The 16,846-nt window shown below is 37.7% G+C and overlaps 3 protein-coding genes across 3 annotated transcripts; 1 reads left to right on the top strand and 2 right to left on the bottom strand.

The window, feature by feature from the left end:
- Window positions 1-882: 882 nt before the first annotated feature.
- On the bottom strand, window positions 883-1,437 carry LOC119075973 (anaphase-promoting complex subunit 10-like). The gene is made up of 2 exons (XM_037182560.1): window positions 1,230-1,437; window positions 883-1,151 (listed from the first exon to the last, which is right to left on the bottom strand). Exons 1-2 carry the CDS (start codon window positions 1,432-1,434, stop codon window positions 940-942), a joined length of 417 nt encoding a protein of 138 aa, XP_037038455.1. The 5' UTR covers window positions 1,435-1,437; the 3' UTR covers window positions 883-939.
- A 280-nt stretch (window positions 1,438-1,717) lies between these two features.
- On the top strand, window positions 1,718-3,331 carry LOC119075964. The gene is made up of 3 exons (XM_037182546.1): window positions 1,718-2,036; window positions 2,105-2,290; window positions 2,356-3,331. The coding sequence occupies exons 1-3, from the start codon at window positions 1,742-1,744 to the stop codon at window positions 2,913-2,915; spliced, it is 1,041 nt and encodes a 346-aa protein (XP_037038441.1). The 5' UTR covers window positions 1,718-1,741; the 3' UTR covers window positions 2,916-3,331.
- Window positions 3,332-4,034: 703 nt separating this feature from the next.
- On the bottom strand, window positions 4,035-6,018 carry LOC119077180. Its single transcript, XM_037184362.1, has 3 exons — window positions 5,774-6,018; window positions 5,137-5,711; window positions 4,035-5,077 (listed from the first exon to the last, which is right to left on the bottom strand). Exons 1-3 carry the CDS (start codon window positions 5,833-5,835, stop codon window positions 4,035-4,037), a joined length of 1,680 nt encoding a protein of 559 aa, XP_037040257.1. The 5' UTR covers window positions 5,836-6,018.
- Between the last annotated feature and the right edge of the window lie 10,828 nt (window positions 6,019-16,846).

Here is a 16,846-nt window from a genome sequence, read left to right as displayed (position 1 = left end):
TCCTCCCCCACTACCGACTCACCAGTCAAGGAAGGTCGATGCCATATATAACAGGATGATGACCTTCTTTGACTCGGGCAGAAAAGACAAACAACAAATCCGAAAGCTGCAGATAGATTTGGAGAAGATGTCAGAATTACACTTCGAAAAATCTATCCAGCTTTCGGAGGCTCAATGGACGATCGAAAGGCGAGATGAGGAGATTAAGGAGTTAAAGGAAATGTTGGCTATTAAGCGACTTAATTTAAAAAAAAAAATATCTGAACTTAACGTAATAATGCGCACTTGGAAATTGATTAGTTGTGCGATTAGTTGTAAAATTTCTTTCTGTCATTGTAAGAACTTTAAATCACGATCGTTTCGGGCTGGTTTCAACCGGGGTCGACTCGGCCAGTTGTTGCGATGGTGATTTAAAACGTTCAAAAATTTTATATCGTCATTCTTAGTTTAAACATAAATGTTTCATAAATTTGAATAAATTAGCCGAACAGAACAGACCAAAAACCATTTTTTTATTTTGTTGAGTCATTCCCAACATCCTGATCCGAAACTATCACGAAAACAGCAGAAAAAAAAAATTGACGGAAAAAAGTGTGAGAGTGGAAGATCGAAAAACTAAACAATGAATCTGATCTCGGGAAGACCACAAAACCGAAATAAATGAGTAAAATTTGCTTTATGAACGTACCCATTTATATGTCCAGTCAAAACACAATTTCTCGCGAATCTCTCTAGCTGCAATTCCTATTTTCTTGCAGAGGCTCGCCAGAAAATTCTTCCAGCTCAACTCGCGAACATAATTAAATTTTTTAAGTTCGGAGACCACTTTGTGTAGAATTAACTGTACCTGACGATGATATTAACATTAAATTGGACCACTCATTCGTTCCGAATGTAAATTTATTAAATTAAAATTGTACTTAGACTTAGACATTCGATTCAGCGCAAAGTTCGGTACTGTTGAAACTCTAGCGTCGAGAATGGACCATATTCCTCCAGTAAATAATTTCGACCTTCGATCGGTGAATGAATTTTAATCTGTCTCATATGAGTATCACGACCATTCTGATGATTCGATATGACGGCTATTTGGATCATGAACGTACGTATCGGTTGCTCCCGAATATCTTCGATGGGAATCACCACCCAGCCTGTATATGGCGGATAAAACGGTTTAAATACAGTCCCCAGTCGAAGGCAGACAAGCAAACAGTAAGCTATTCACAAAACTGCTGGCTCATTCAGTTCGACAATTTCGATTTCCTGCAGGTCGTTGAAATGCGTTCCCGATCGAATTGAAATCTTGCTTGGGGTATAACTTTCGTCCAGCTTGTAGTCGGTGTAGATGTAAATCTGGTTTATTGTGGTTTTTCGTTGAAATTGTATGTTGACAAGATGCGGTAATTGACCGTCCGATTGCCAGTACGTGTCCATACAATTATCCCAATTAACCAAATTCTTCCATTTCAAAATCGGAATTTCCTATAATAAAAGGAAAAATAATTCTCTGTTCGGAAAAGCAATAGGATGTCGTCCGTATAAGTCGTTTTTTAAATTCAAATTTAGGAAATATTATTTGACGAAAAGGTAAAGCGATCGGATTTCGTCAGGACGAACTTTTTAACGATAACGATTTCCGATTAAGCTGTCAATCAGTCAATCAAAATAACAATAATCAAAACAGTGTGTTGGCGATAGATGGTAGATGATAGAGGAACCCGGTTATTGTTTACCTACAAAAATGAAGCGAAAGCAGGCTGATCATCATCATTTGAAATATGTTGTGATGGAAACCAAATTCGTAAGCGGTACATTTGTTGAATTTATGCCGCAAATATGGGTAATTCCTCCCCGAAACAAAAAACTTGCGCACGAGGAGCGCAGTGTTGTGAAATTTTTGTTTCCTCGCCGATTGCCGAACCAAAGCAAGGATGCTTACACACGATACGTGAAGCAGGCGAAGTTTAACTGCACACCAACGGAGCGTAACGAAAAATGGGAATTAAGAGATGGACGGATTCTCAAAATGGGTATAGGTTCGTATGTTGGTGAATGGCATAAATTGAGGTTATGTTACTCAAAATATTTTCTGTCTGTATTACAGATAGTCTCGAAGAAGCACTTGACGCTGAGAAGTTTTACAGCGACTATTTCAGTACCGCTGAGGATGAAATCCAAGAACCATCAGCTGCACCGTCAGCCAAAAAAACATTTTCTAAAAAGAAAAAGGTGGAAAAAGACAAGCCGATGGACGATTCAGAAAGCGACGAAGGAGAACATGAACAAAATGGTTTGTTGCTGTGTCTTAGGCTCTCAGTTTCCTCAATCTCAATGTTGTGATTCATCTTATTTTAGCACAACCGATTTCAAATTACAATATTTGCTTCCAAGCGGACGATCAGTTTTTGAATCAGTTTATCACATTGGACGGTGATAGTGATATATTGGGTGAATTCAGTCAAGTGATGGATGACGGCTCATTGGAATTACGGAGTCCTGTACAAGCGGCTCAAATAAGCCAGGGTACGGTGTTCGGCGAGGGAAATGCGCCACGTGTGTCTGATGATCTTCAAATCATTGGAAGTACGGTTTTTGCTGGAGGAAATCTGTTAAATCTTTCGAACGAGAAATTTGCTTCAATTGAATTGCCGACAGCTGCTATCAGTGAGTCTGAGGATGCTCTCGATGATGACCGCTACAATGATCAACAAATCGACACAATTGATCAGCAACAAGCTCGTTGCTCTTCGTCAGGCAGTTGCTGCAAGTCCCATCAAAAGGTGTTGAACAAAATTGATTATCTTCAAAAAAAAGTGGTGCAAGGAAATGAGTGTGTTGCGCCAGGAAAGCAGTTCGAACCGACAACTTTTGTTACAGGTGATAAGCTTACTACGTCCAACTCAAGGACAGACTGACAAAACAGTGAACGGGCAGATTGACGAATCGGGTTGTGCTGTGGATGCTGAACCCATACTCGATATGGCTGAATTGTCCGAGTTTAATGCGTTGTACAAAAAGACTTTTCCGATCAAAAGCAGCGAATTCATTGTGGACTTTAACGCATCGTTAAAGGACGATAAAAAATTCGCCGAAAACCTGTTCAAAAAACTTCTACAAATCAAAGGAGATGATGAAACCAAAACAGTTCGGAAAATCCTTAAAGAACTTGTCGACGTTCGCTGTCTGAAGGATTTCACGTGGCTTGGCACAAAAAAAATGAAAAGTTTCCAAGATCTTCATCTCATCATCGCAATGATATCGAAGGTGCTGGGCGAAAAGTATCCGAACTGCGTTGCGATTGACGTGCTCATGAAAGTAGTGAAGCAGAGAACAAAAAGTGCCAAGGAAGCGTATCTAGGTCTAGTGGCTGCTGAAGCTGCAACTTCTGCTAAAGCAGCAACTTCTGCTGAAGCAGCAACTTCTGTTGATAAGATCAACACGATTGTGTTGTTTCGGAGTGCATCGGTATCGGCAGAGCCGAACAGTGGCATTAATGCGAGCGGTCCGTCTCACGTGAACGACAGTCTGGTATCGGCAGAACCGAATAGTGGCATTAACGCAAGCGGTCCGTCTCACGTGAAAGACAGTATGGTTGCTGATAGAACAATAAATTAGGTTGCTGGTGTAGCCTGAAACTATACGACAGAATGGGACCTTCGTTTTGATAGCAAAGACAGACGTAAGGTAAAACCATTTCAATTTATTTTCATTCAAATTACAAACAACTCATGTGTGATAAAAAGATTAATCTAAAAGACTATGAACTAAAGACTAAAATTAAAAAAAGGAAAGAAAAAGTACGGTAGAAACGTACAAGTGATTAAATGAATTGTGATATAAAAATGAATAAACGAAAAACTTCAACTATAATTTACAATAACGAGATTAAAACGGATGAAATGCTCTCATATTTAATCATAAACATTTTTGCTTCGACGGAATCAGCGTCGATCTCATAATAGTTGGTTGATAGATCTTTGTCATAACAATGAAATATGTTTACCAATGTAGAGTTTAGTGGGTTTGTGAAAAAATTAAATTTTGTAAACTTGACAGCGGATTTTTATTTTATCAGATTTTAGGATAGCTTTATCGTACCGACCAACGTGACCAAATTTAGTTAAAAACCATCGATTACCATCAGAAGAGTCCAACATAAATGTCTTATATTCTACCCGATAAAAGAAAGTTTCAGTCACATTGTAGTCTTCATCATATTCCTTGTCTATTTCCATCGACAGACTCGGAAATGTTTTCGTCTGTGTATTAAAATCAAAGCGTTTGTGGTACTTTTCCATCGTTCGATTGTACGATTGCTCTAAATATGCTCCTTGGCGTTTTGTGAACTCTTTTAGGCCTGAATTGGCAGTTTCGAATTCCCACATCGAAAATGCGTCTAATGGCGCATTTTGTTTCAAACATTCATTTGCCAAGTGTAATAAGTTATGAGTGCTATAAATTAAACGAAATTTTCCAAAAGTATCTCTTAATGTTTTAACATACTCATAAAGCATCTTCTCTGCAATTTCATTTTTGCGTTTGAACTGTTTCTCATCACTCAAAATTCTAATTCCAATGACGAATAGCAACAAATGTTCGTACTGAAACTTAGGCAGCACCTTTTTCATTGCAACAACACTGAGATACAGCAAAAATTGCCGTAATTGTGTGCATTTAAACTTTTTATACTTTTTAATGTCTCTCACCGGTCTTGCAAATTCCCTGGGTTTCGATAACATTGCAGTGTTCAACATATCGTTCACTAAATCGATTTGTGTAGCGGACAGTCGAAGTTTATAATTCACTGTGTCAGTGTTGTACCAGAACAAAAGACGTCTTACCGCGCAACCATAGACCAAATGCATTCCATCGAGAGGCGATTGTGTTATGCAACGCAGCTCTAAGCGTTTCTCAACCAAGGAGCTAATATGATGATGTTCCGGTTGCAATCTCTCTTGAAAGTTTTTGTCAGTTCTTAGCGGAGCATCCAAATCGGTGAAACATACTCGATTATTAGCGTAAGTCCCTATGACTGTGCACCTCCCACATCCATAATAACCGGTCGGGTATTTTAGACCTGGCGAAAAGTAAAGGGCTCAGTTTTGTCATAGTTACAACTAACGGAAAACAACAGACCTAGAACGTCACATCGAGCTGGAGCATCTCCTAGAAATATTCCCATACGAATTTCCACGACCTTGTTGAATCCAATTTTCAAGCCTTCATCTGTCAGTGCCTTAAACTCATTAACGAAATCAAGCATGAACGCGTCGAAGCTTTTCGGCTGACCAGTGGAACTGTAGTAATTTCCCGTTAAAAAAGGTTTTCCAATGCGAGGACTTCCTAATCTGCACCAAATAGGCCAAAATACATTATCGGTACTGTCGGTCATTTGGACTCCATCCGTGTTATAGTCAATGGCGATGAACTCTACTTTATTTATATCCACCTCATTTTGTCTCAGTGTGTACTTAATACCTTCTGCAATGCCGATGTGAATATATTCTCCAGGTTCAACATTTCGAATCATTTTACGTGTGTCACGAGGTGTCTTCAGTAACGACCGAGAATCACTCATTAAGTCGGGAAAGTCATATTGACGCAAAGTTTTCAATAGAGCTGTAACACAATCTGCCTTTACTTTATACGTGCAAGACCATGAAGCCAGATCACTAGGTAATTGCCATTTTGGTTTCTTCGGATTTTCATGCCTATCCAAGCCAATTTTGGAAGTTTTATAAAAGAAGTCTGCCTTAGAGTTTTATTTAATTACCTTTCGATATCGGTGTCGCCGACACGTTTTCCTCGTCTTTGTGAATCATTATTGGAATCCATTATAATCAAATTGTATTTTTAGTTTATCTACAGTATTCGTAATCGAAATACAACCTGTGTTACGAAAGAACAATGCGAAATAAAATGACTTTCCTGAAAACCATTTTAGGAAATCCAAGGAAATCCTTTTGAAAATCGAAAGCTTTTCCTTTTGGGAACCGATTCATGGCTTTTTACAATTCCGTTTAGGAAAACGATAATCCGAATGAGCAGGGCAGTTTATTGAGCTTCAGGAAATCCGAAATCATACTATGGAGGAATTTGGTTAATTGGGTACGCTCCTTACTTCGGCAGTCCTTAATAAAACATATTTCCACCTTGTACGATGTACCGTATTTTAATTTGAATGATTGAATTGAATATTTAAATTGTTTAAACAAAATTAAAAATCACAACGTCGAGACGAGAAAAACAACAACATGGAAAATTGACAACTATCAGAATAGTCAACGCCTACATGTGTGGGTGTAAAGTCATACGAAATATGAATATTATACAAACTGATGTAGGGGCCACTTTTCGCCGTACGTAATTCCTGTCTAGGTATGATTAGTCTAAGGTTCTAATGAATTTTTTGAAATTTTTTTTTCTTTCGTAGTATGTGTCGCATTAACTAATTAAAATTGCATTCGTCGGGTCTATTCTCACTTATGTTTGGTATCATTGGAAAGAAGAGACCAGTAGCAACGACGTCTGATAGGTTCTTCGTTTTTTAGTGGTTTTGTGGTGGCAGAGGAGCTTTTAGAAGTTCTGCGATGAAGTAAAATGTTTTCAATTTCTTGACACAACCTTGGACAGCAAAGGCTTCTGTAGTATCGTTGGAATCCTGGTAGACCACACTTTACTATCCATTGACTAACGTTTTGGTTGTCGCTGTCCGAGAGATTCCGAAGCCGAAAACCATAAATACTGATTTTCGATGACTAGTGCTTCCATACAAGGACTTTTCGACCTTGTTTGGGTATGTATCGAAGCGTCTCTTTCTAAGCACTACAAACCTACACACTTCCAAATAAATAGACTGGCAAAATTATTCAACGTTGAGTTCACAATTTTTTTTATTTTTTTTCAATATATACGACGTGGTTCACTTTTACAACTCTAATGCCAAAAATGAAAGGAAAACCAAAACAAAGTTGTTCCACAAAATTGTCAGGAGAGCCTAACCATTCTATGGAGCCATCAATCATTCGGAAGCAAGTTCATTCTTAAATCAGTTTCTTTATTAAAAGCATTCAAATTAGCTTCTTGGGGTGTTGAGCTTGTGTGGAATTTTGGAATAATACTAATAGTGAAAACACTGAGCTCTCGAGTATTATTCCAAAATATTCAAATTAGCGTTCGTTTTTGTCGTCTTACATTTTTCAAAAAAGTTTGCTAAATAAATAGATTAAAATCGAGGGGTAACAGACTGGCCAAAATGGTGACAAATCAATTTCTAATTCCTTTCAATTCCGTTTAATTACCTCAATTACCGGAGCAACTCGACTAATTGCCGGATTCGCTCTATTTCCTTTCAATTCCCGTTCAATTTCTAAAGGTGCTTCCTGTCAATTTCTTTCAATTCCTTTTAATTGCTCTCAATTCCTTTTATTTCTTTAATTACCGGATTAACACCGCTACTTGCCGGATTCGCCCTTCAATTCCTATAATTCCAATTAATTCCTTCAATTCCACGAATTTTCGAAATAATTGCTCGCGAGGGGTAACCGACTGGCCAAAATGGTGGCAAATCAATTTCTAATTCCTTTCAATTCCGTTTAATTACCTCAATTACCGGACCAACTCGTCTAATTGCCGGATTCGCTCTATTTCCTTTCAATTCCGTTCAATTCCTTTCAATTCCATTTCAATTCCCTTTCAATTTCTAAAGGTACTTCCTGTCAATTTCTTTCAATTCCTTTTAATTGCTCTTAATTCCATTTATTTCTTTAATTACCGGATTAACACCACTACTTGCCGGATTCGCCCTTCAATTCCTATAATTCCAAGCAATTCCTCAATTCCACGAATTTTCGAAATATTTACTCGATATTTTCAAATAGATATAAATTTAAAGTCAAAGTTAAACCCTTAAGCATTTTGGAAAGACAAACTAAAATTTGGAACAACTATGTTGTCCAACATTTGTGACTCATTTTGTTAGAATCTTAACTTTTTACTCATACTTTTAGAATAGATTTTTCAATTTCAATTTATATTAAACCATCCAATTCACTGCAGCTTTCTTTAAAATGATTTTTCACATCATTGTTTATTTTAGATAAATAGTATTTTTCATACCAAGCCAGGAAAAACTTTTGTGCATCCGACAACTGAAATACGACATATTTTGCCATGATTTTTCATTAAGAAATGTCAGTTTTTCCCGAACTAGAACGATGTTCTGTTATAAGGGTTCAAGCCACACATATATTCTGTCTCGTTTTTCCGCACAGCTGTCAAATTATAACAGAACATCGTTCATATATCGTGCAGGAATAGTTATTTACGTATCTGTTGTGGTCGGTATATTTTAGGCAATTTCGCGGATTGTAGCCCGAACGAAGTGACAAGCGAAAGTGCCTAAAATAAACCGTCCACAACAGATGCTCATACAACTTTTCATGCTGAGGGCCTAAGTCACTAGAAAAATTCCGTAATTTATACCCAAGGCATGAAAGAAACTTCATTTCTTTACGATTTATAGTGCGGGAAAGGAATTTTTCCATGACTCAGTTGTCGAATGCACAAAACGTTGTTCGTACCTCTACAGGAAATGGATTTGTTCAGTACACGTAAGCAAAAGCCAAAGCACTCAATTTTCTGTTTCGTTCAAGTGCTCGACATCATAAGATTTTAGGCTTTTGAAAAGTTGATGGAATAGATGATATTGTCGGTGATGCATTTTTTTGGTAAATTTGTTTAGCATTTCGCATCGGCAATGCCCCAGCTTAATCTGACTCACAAGAATCCTCTGAAGAAGAATCCTTCAGTGTGCATATTTTGAAGATAAAAGAACGTTGGACTTATTCTAAAATGGAACTGATCAACACTGTACACTGTTATTTATTGCGCGGGAGCTTTTAAAATTAGAACAAAAAGGAAATAATGTGGTTTTGCATTCGCTGGTACTTCTTTCCGACAATCACACTTATCAGCATTTACTCTCATTTACTTTCAATTCCTTACAATTCCACATATTTCCAGTCAATTCCTGTCAATTCCGGTCAATTCCGTTCAATTCCATCAATTACAATTATTTACCGGATACTCCGGCACTTCCTTTGAGGGTGTGTAGTCAATTACCCGAGTCGGTTACCCCTCGAAGCATGCAAATGGTATGTGTTGTTTCTTCGCCGTTTTTCAATGAATGTTTCTTGGATTATAGCGGCGTGAGGCTATTTAAAACGATGGTCTGTTTACAATATTGTTTATTATCATGAGACCAGATGTGTACGATTAGTTAGTTTTTTGAAATCAATTTTTTAGTTTAATTTCATGTTTTTTAAGCTCGAAATATTGTAAACAAACAATCGTTTTTGATTGCCTAACGCCGCTATAGTCCAAGAAACACCAAACATACATGAAAGCATGCAAGACATTTGACCATTGTTTCGATCTCAGATATAGGTTTGACGTTTGGCATTAATAGGCAGTTAAAAAATATTATTGCTCATCAGGCCATAGCGACAGTGGTACTTAATACAATACCCTTAGAACACTATTTCAATTTGCTCACGAACAAGTCTAGCGAATCATAGTTGAAATGAAAGTCCTCTGGTCTATTTCCGTCCACATGGGAAAGTTGATTATCACATAGGAATTGACTCCAAGTGAACCGAAAATATTCTTCATGTAATGGTTGATTTCGCATGGAGTAGGCAATAATAGTACATTACGTCCTTGTTTGGAGATTTTTATTTTGCCGAGATGGAGATTTGCAGACAATTAAGTAAAATGCATTTTACTTGTGAAGTCCTACGAAAATGAAAATTATCTCAGGCGTCAACGGTGTGCCCCTTGCGAAAATTTCATGCTGCAAGGCATATATTTATTACTGTTGTTATAGTGTAGTGGTAAACTGAGCGACAAACCAATGTATTATGAGCGAAACTAGTGAGCCGTGCGAAAGCTGTGCAATTTATTCGGGTAATGGAATTTCAGTGAAATATGGCCAAAGTCAGATCCTCCAAAAAATTAAACGCCAAGAAAAATCGTCAAAATATGCAGTATCACCGGTAAAAATCGCCCAAACGTTAAGTGTTGCCAAGAACCACGATGAATCACCAAGAAATTATAGTTTTTCTCTTGGCAAAACTTCATGTTTTGTTGACGATATTTCACACTTTGGTCATTTTCTTTGACGATTTAAAAAACAACAACAAAATTGGATGAATTACCAACATAACAATAACCAACTAACAACAACATCCTTGGTGATTCAACTCGGTTCTTAACGAAACTTCTCGTTTTGGCGATTCTGCCCGCACGTTAGTAAGGGGATGTGTTTCTTGTTGGAAATTCCTGGGATCATTAAGTATAAATTTCCGCTAGTCGAAGTTGGTGCCTAAATTTTGGGATGACAGATGATTCCTCTGGCACTTCCTAACTTCCATCGGATTTTTTGATGGTTTTGGGTTATTTTCGACATGTGTGACGGGTTCCAAGGTTGGTTCCCAAATTTTGGGATGACAGATGATTCCTCTGGCACTTCCTAACTTCCATCAGATTTTTTGATGGTTTCGGGTTATTTTCGACATGTGTGACGGGTTCCAAGGTTGGTTCCTAAATTTTGGGATGACAGATGATACCTCTGGCACTACCTGACTTCCAACGAATTTTTTGATGGATTTGGGTTATATTCAACATGAATTAGGTGTTCCAAGGTTGGTTCCTAAATTTTGGGATTAGAGATGATTCCTCCGGCACTACCTAACTATCATCGGATTTTTTGATGGATTTGGGTTATTTTCAAAATGTGTGACGAGTTCCAAGGTTGGTTCCTAAATTTTGGGATGACCGATGATTCCTCTGGCACTTCCTAACTTCCATCGAATTTTTTTAAGGGTTTGGACTATTTTCGACATGAGTGAGATTGTCCAAGATTGGTTCCTAAATTTTGGGATGACAGATGATTCCTCTGGCACTACCTAACTTCCATCGGATTTTTTGATGGATTTGGTTATTTTCGATATAAGTGAGGTGTTCCAAGGTTGGTTTAGAGATTTTGGGATTCAGACTGATTTCTCTGGAATTTTGTAATTTCCATAAGGTTTTTTGATGTTGTCAAAATGACATACTTACAAAAGTGGCCAGTTCATACTCGCATACATTTTTGCGATATATGCGACCATGAACTGGCCTTAAGGCCAGTTCATACTCGCATACATTTTTGCGATATATGCGACCATGAACTGGCCTTAAGGCCAGTTCATACTCGCATACATTTTTGCGATATATGCGACCATGAACTGGCCTTAAGGCCAGTTCATACTCGCATACATTTTTGCGATATATGCGACCATGAACTGGCCTTAAGGCCAGTTCATACTCGCATACATTTTTGCGATATATGCGACCATGAACTGGCCTTAAGGCCAGTTCATACTCGCATACATTTTTGCGATATATGCGACCATGAACTGGCCTTAAGGCCAGTTCATACTCGCATACATTTTTGCGATATATGCGACCATGAACTGGCCTTAAGGCCAGTTCATACTCGCATACATTTTTGCGATATATGCGACCATGAACTGGCCTTAAGGCCAGTTCATACTCGCATACATTTTTGCGATATATGCGACCATGAACTGGCCTTAAGGCCAGTTCATACTCGCATACATTTTTGCGATATATGCGACCATGAACTGGCCTTAAGGCCAGTTCATACTCGCATACATTTTTGCGATATATGCGACCATGAACTGGCCTTAAGGCCAGTTCATACTCGCATACATTTTTGCGATATATGCGACCATGAACTGGCCTTAAGGCCAGTTCATACTCGCATACATTTTTGCGATATATGCGACCATGAACTGGCCTTAAGGCCAGTTCATACTCGCATACATTTTTGCGATATATGCGACCATGAACTGGCCTTAAGGCCAGTTCATACTCGCATACATTTTTGCGATATATGCGACCATGAACTGGCCTTAAGGCCAGTTCATACTCGCATACATTTTTGCGATATATATATATACATTTTTGCGATATATGCGACCATGAACAGGCCTTAAGGCCAGTTCATACTCGCATACATTTTTGCGATATATGCGACCATGAACTGGCCTTAAGGCCAGTTCATACTCGCATACATTTTTGCGATATATGCGACCATGAACTGGCCTTAAGGCCAGTTCATACTCGCATACATTTTTGCGATATATGCGACCATGAACTGGCCTTAAGGCCAGTTCATACTCGCATACATTTTTGCGATATATGCGACCATGAACTGGCCTTAAGGCCAGTTCATACTCGCATACATTTTTGCGATATATGCGACCATGAACTGGCCTTAAGGCCAGTTCATACTCGCATACATTTTTGCGATATATGCGACCATGAACTGGCCTTAAGGCCAGTTCATACTCGCATACATTTTTGCGATATATGCGACCATGAACTGGCCTTAAGGCCAGTTCATACTCGCATACATTTTTGCGATATATGCGACCATGAACTGGCCTTAAGGCCAGTTCATACTCGCATACATTTTTGCGATATATGCGACCATGAACTGGCCTTAAGGCCAGTTCATACTCGCATACATTTTTGCGATATATGCGACCATGAACTGGCCTTAAAGGGTAAATGTGACGCAAGTCCGTTATCTTACTTACAAAATAACTGATATCGCTGAGGGTGTCGCATTCTGCGCCTCTACGCAAAATTTTATAAACAAAAATTTAACACAAAAAATTTAAAAAAGCAAATTTTACAAAAAAAAAAATTGCGTCACAAGTGATGTTGAGGAAACTAGGGTTAGGAAAATGGTTAAAATGTGGAAAAATACGTCCTGAAAGATTAAATGTGACGCAAATTTCTTTTTGTAAAATTTTCTTTCACTAATTTTTTGTGTCAATTTTTTGTTGATAAAACAAGTAAGATAAAGGACTTGCGTCACATTTACCCTCTAAGGGTTTTTTGACTGATTTGGTATTACCAATGATTATGCTATTTGAATTTGGCGACACTTCACGGCTGTAGTAATGGAAAGCAGACTGGTTATTACCACTATGGAGTGATCCTTTTTATACTCTGCGTTAAAATGTTAGCATAAATGACAGATTTTTGTTTAATTCAAACGTCCTTCACGTCCAACACTATACCTTTTTAGAAGGTTTGATGGACGTTAACAACGAAATTCTTGCATACAAAGTAGAATGCCCAAGTGAAGAGCAGACAGGAAATGTTACCTCTCTGGATTACTTCCGGCGATCATAAATAACAATAAATCCGTAAAACTACACCAACTCCGATACGAACACACATACAGACAGAAAGAACGAAAAAAAATTGTCCGAAACATCTCTTAAACGGGCTAAACATAAAAATATCCTTCCTTGCACATCCAACAGAAACAACAACAACAACGGCGAAAAAGAAAGAAAATTCCAACATTAAGTAGTTGATTGATGCGCTCGTTTGCCTGGTTCCTCCAGATAAGGTTTAGCGCAATTTATTTTGTCCCCTTTTCTATCAGACTATGTATAGTAATACCAAACCCTCCGCCGCTACGAACGTATCATCATACATAAAACCACTAAATAAAAATTCATCATCGCCATCATTGACCCTTTGGACTGGAAATAAGAGTCGCCCACTTATCTTCTTTTTCGTCTTTCCATTTTTTTTGTTGTAATATTTTTGTGGAAAGAAAATTTTTTTCATTGAAAATATTTATTTCAATGTTGGCTTACGTCGCCTATGGTGTATTATACATCCAACATCACTCTTCATTTTTACATGTCGCTGGCACCGCCACCATTTAGGGCTGTGTCGAGTTATGGCTCATTTTAAAGGGCTCGTTTAGGGCTGACGAATAAAACCGGTCCCGAGTTTAGGGCTGTCGATTTACGTGAGTTATACCGTTTTGAAGTTTTCAAGCATGTCACTTAAGTGTTTTGTCATAAACTGAATAGGTTTTTGACTTTCCACTCAATCTATGATTTGGGGCTAGTTTAGGGCTGACGATTGAAACCGGTCCCGAGTTTAGGGCTGCTCAAATACCATAGTTATTCAATTTTTTCTCGAAAAAACATGTCATATTGGCAGTTTTGGATGTTATTCATAGTGTTCCCAGTTTAAAGTATATATTAACGTTTGGGGCTAGTTTAGGGCTGACAATTGAAGCCAATCCTGAGTTTAGGGCTGCTATCCCGCCAATGATATTCAGCTTTCTCTAAACACAAAAATGTCATATTAGCTCTTTCAACGATATTCAAAAAGCGTCTGACTAAAATTATAGTCTATCGTTTAGGGCTCATTTAGGGCTGATGATTGAAACCGGTCCAGAGTTTGAAGCCGCTCAGTGTCCAAAGTTATCCGATGATTAAGAAAAAAAGCATGTCATGATGGGCGTTTTGTTGATATACAATGCGATTATGGAACAAGCGGTCTCACATTTTAATGAGTGATAGCTCATTGGATTCGTCTTTCAATTCTAGCAAACACATATCTTTTATTTTTCGAAAAAAAAAAAAAAATATTTTCTGTGAAAAGCGTTCAAAAGTAAAGACATGTCAGAGGGTAACCAATAACTCAAGAAAAAAATATTTTAATTTTTGGAATGTTGTACGAATGTCGCCAAGATTTCAGGGCGATATGACTCTTAAAACTTTGACATAAACTAAGTTATGATTGTTCTAGTATTTTTGGAACTACAGAACGAATTTGTGTCGCTTAGCGGATGAAGTTATTCCATATCTAATAAGTTTACGACTTGGTAGTATTGTGTTCTAACCTAGCCGTAGAGATAAAGGATAGAGGGACTGTGAGGGCTCTAGCATATCTGAAGAATATTTTTAATTATCAACTGATCAACAATTTTGAGCTAGTTTATTCCTAAAATTTGGAACCAGTCATGTATTTAGGTTAGCAATCCATCAAAAACTAAAAGAGGTGGTTTACTCTGAAAGTAATACTCTCATATTAAAAGATCCATAAAAATGTTGCATTAAGCGATAGGGGTAGAGGCTTGTTTATCGCTACAAATCAGATAAAGTTATTGAATCTCTTATTGAGTATGATTGTTCTAACAATGCTGAAATGCACTTAAGACTAGAGAATAGCACTGCCTTTGGTCTTAGTTTTCGAGAGGAGAAACTGTTCAAATAAAATTAATACCGTAGTTGCTCTTGAAATAATGTTGAAAAATACCTCAGAGACAACGATGGATTCACGTCATAGACTTGAAATCTGATCGTCAGATATCTTGAAAATTTCCAATGGAACAGTTGATGGGTGATAACTCGAATAACTTTGCTCGTTCAAGATCCCTAGACTTGAGGTCGGATTCAATTGTCAGCCCTAAATGAGCCCTAAACGTGAAGCTATGATTTAATTAAGAAACACATTGTATATCAACAAATCGCCCATTATGACATGCTTTTTTTCTTCATCATCGGATAACTTTGGACACTGAGCGGCTTCAAACTCTGGACCGGTTTCAATCATCAGCCCTAAATGAGCCCTAAACGATAGACTATAATTTTAGTCAGACGCTTTTTGAATATCGTTGAAAGAGCTAATATGACATTTTTGTGTTTAGAGAAAGCTGAATATCATTGGCGGGATAGCAGCCCTAAACTCAGGATTGGCTTCAATTGTCAGCCCTAAACTAGCCCCAAACGTTAATATATACTTTAAACTAGGAACACTATGAATAACATCCAAAACTGCCAATATGACATGTTTTTTCGAGAAAAAATTGAATAACTATGGTATTTGAGCAGCCCTAAACTCGGGACCGGTTTCAATCGTCAGCCCTAAACTAGCCCCAAATCATAGATTGAGTGGAAAGTCAAAAACCTATTCAGTTTATGACAAAACACTTAAGTGACATGCTTGAAAACTTCAAAACGGTATAACTCACGTAAATCGACAGCCCTAAACTCGGGACCGGTTTTATTCGTCAGCCCTAAACGAGCCCTTTAAAATGAGCCATAACTCGACACAGCCCTAAATGGTGGCGGTGCCAGCGACATGTACCTATTTTTACAGTCGGAGATGTAAAATGAAACCGTATTCGTCAGGGAAAATCCTTACGGTTAATTTTTTTAAAAGAATGCGAAAGAAAATGTTCTCAGCCATCCGTTCAGTCTCTAATGCGAGTTTTTACCGAACAAAAAACAATTTTCTGCTACACTCAGTTCATGAGAAAAAAAATTTATTTTTTTCTTCTATTTCGCAACCCTTTTTGGCTTTTTCTATTGACATTCCATATTTCATCTTCCCCGATCCCCTTAAACAGCGATGTTTTGTCATTAAACAAATAAATATTAAATTTAATTTCAATGAATTGTACTTACCAGTCAAATGGTTGAACCGGCAAAAAGATATTGCCATATTTATACCTGCGCGCTGCATTTTAGATAGTATTATGTCTGTGTGTTCCACAAAATGCAATCAATCGAACGCTATACATCATAAATCGAAAACTATCGTTCCGTTCCGAAAATGTTTTCTTTCTCTCGATTCATTTTTTTTTTGGCTCGGTCTTTTAAATTTACTGTTCGACAGTTCGACTACACCTTTTATGTGTTACAACAATTCTCTCGATTTTTTTTTTCGGATATTAAAAAATTGACACAATGGTTTTATTGGAGATTACCTGACCTTAATCCCATATACGTATTATGTTATGTCTGAGCCAGAGAACGTGAAGGGGTTGAAAGTTCCCAGGTTTTTTTCCTCGATTTTTTGAATCAGACGGAATTGTATTTCTGTTACGGTTCATATGGTGTAAATTGGAAATTGTTCGCTGAAGACGCCAGTATATTGTTAACAAAACGATGTT

The sequence above is a fragment of the Bradysia coprophila genome, unplaced genomic scaffold (assembly GCF_014529535.1).
Source record: "Bradysia coprophila strain Holo2 unplaced genomic scaffold, BU_Bcop_v1 contig_232, whole genome shotgun sequence".
In the NCBI taxonomy this organism is placed as follows: domain Eukaryota; kingdom Metazoa; phylum Arthropoda; class Insecta; order Diptera; family Sciaridae; genus Bradysia; species Bradysia coprophila.
Note: the sequence above shows the minus strand (reverse complement) of the source record. Positions and strands in the feature narration are given on the sequence as shown.

Bases quoted from the DNA above. Each gene is read 5' to 3' on its own strand.
- LOC119075964 (XM_037182546.1), top strand. From the start codon at position 1,742: ATGAAGCGAAAGCAGGCTGATCATCATCATTTGAAATATGTTGTGATG. The intron at 2,037-2,104 runs GTTCGTATGTTG...TCTGTATTACAG, and splicing joins GATTCTCAAAATGGGTATAG to ATAGTCTCGAAGAAGCACTT. The intron at 2,291-2,355 runs GTTTGTTGCTGT...ATCTTATTTTAG, and splicing joins AGGAGAACATGAACAAAATG to CACAACCGATTTCAAATTAC.
- LOC119075973 (XM_037182560.1), bottom strand. From the start codon at position 1,434: ATGGACACGTACTGGCAATCGGACGGTCAATTACCGCATCTTGTCAAC. The intron at 1,152-1,229 runs TTTTGTGAATAG...CGCCATATACAG, and splicing joins CGAACTGAATGAGCCAGCAG to GCTGGGTGGTGATTCCCATC.
- LOC119077180 (XM_037184362.1), bottom strand. From the start codon at position 5,835: ATGGATTCCAATAATGATTCACAAAGACGAGGAAAACGTGTCGGCGAC. The intron at 5,712-5,773 runs GTAATTAAATAA...TGGCTTGGATAG, and splicing joins GGCGACACCGATATCGAAAG to GCATGAAAATCCGAAGAAAC. The intron at 5,078-5,136 runs GTCTGTTGTTTT...ACTTTTCGCCAG, and splicing joins AGCTCGATGTGACGTTCTAG to GTCTAAAATACCCGACCGGT.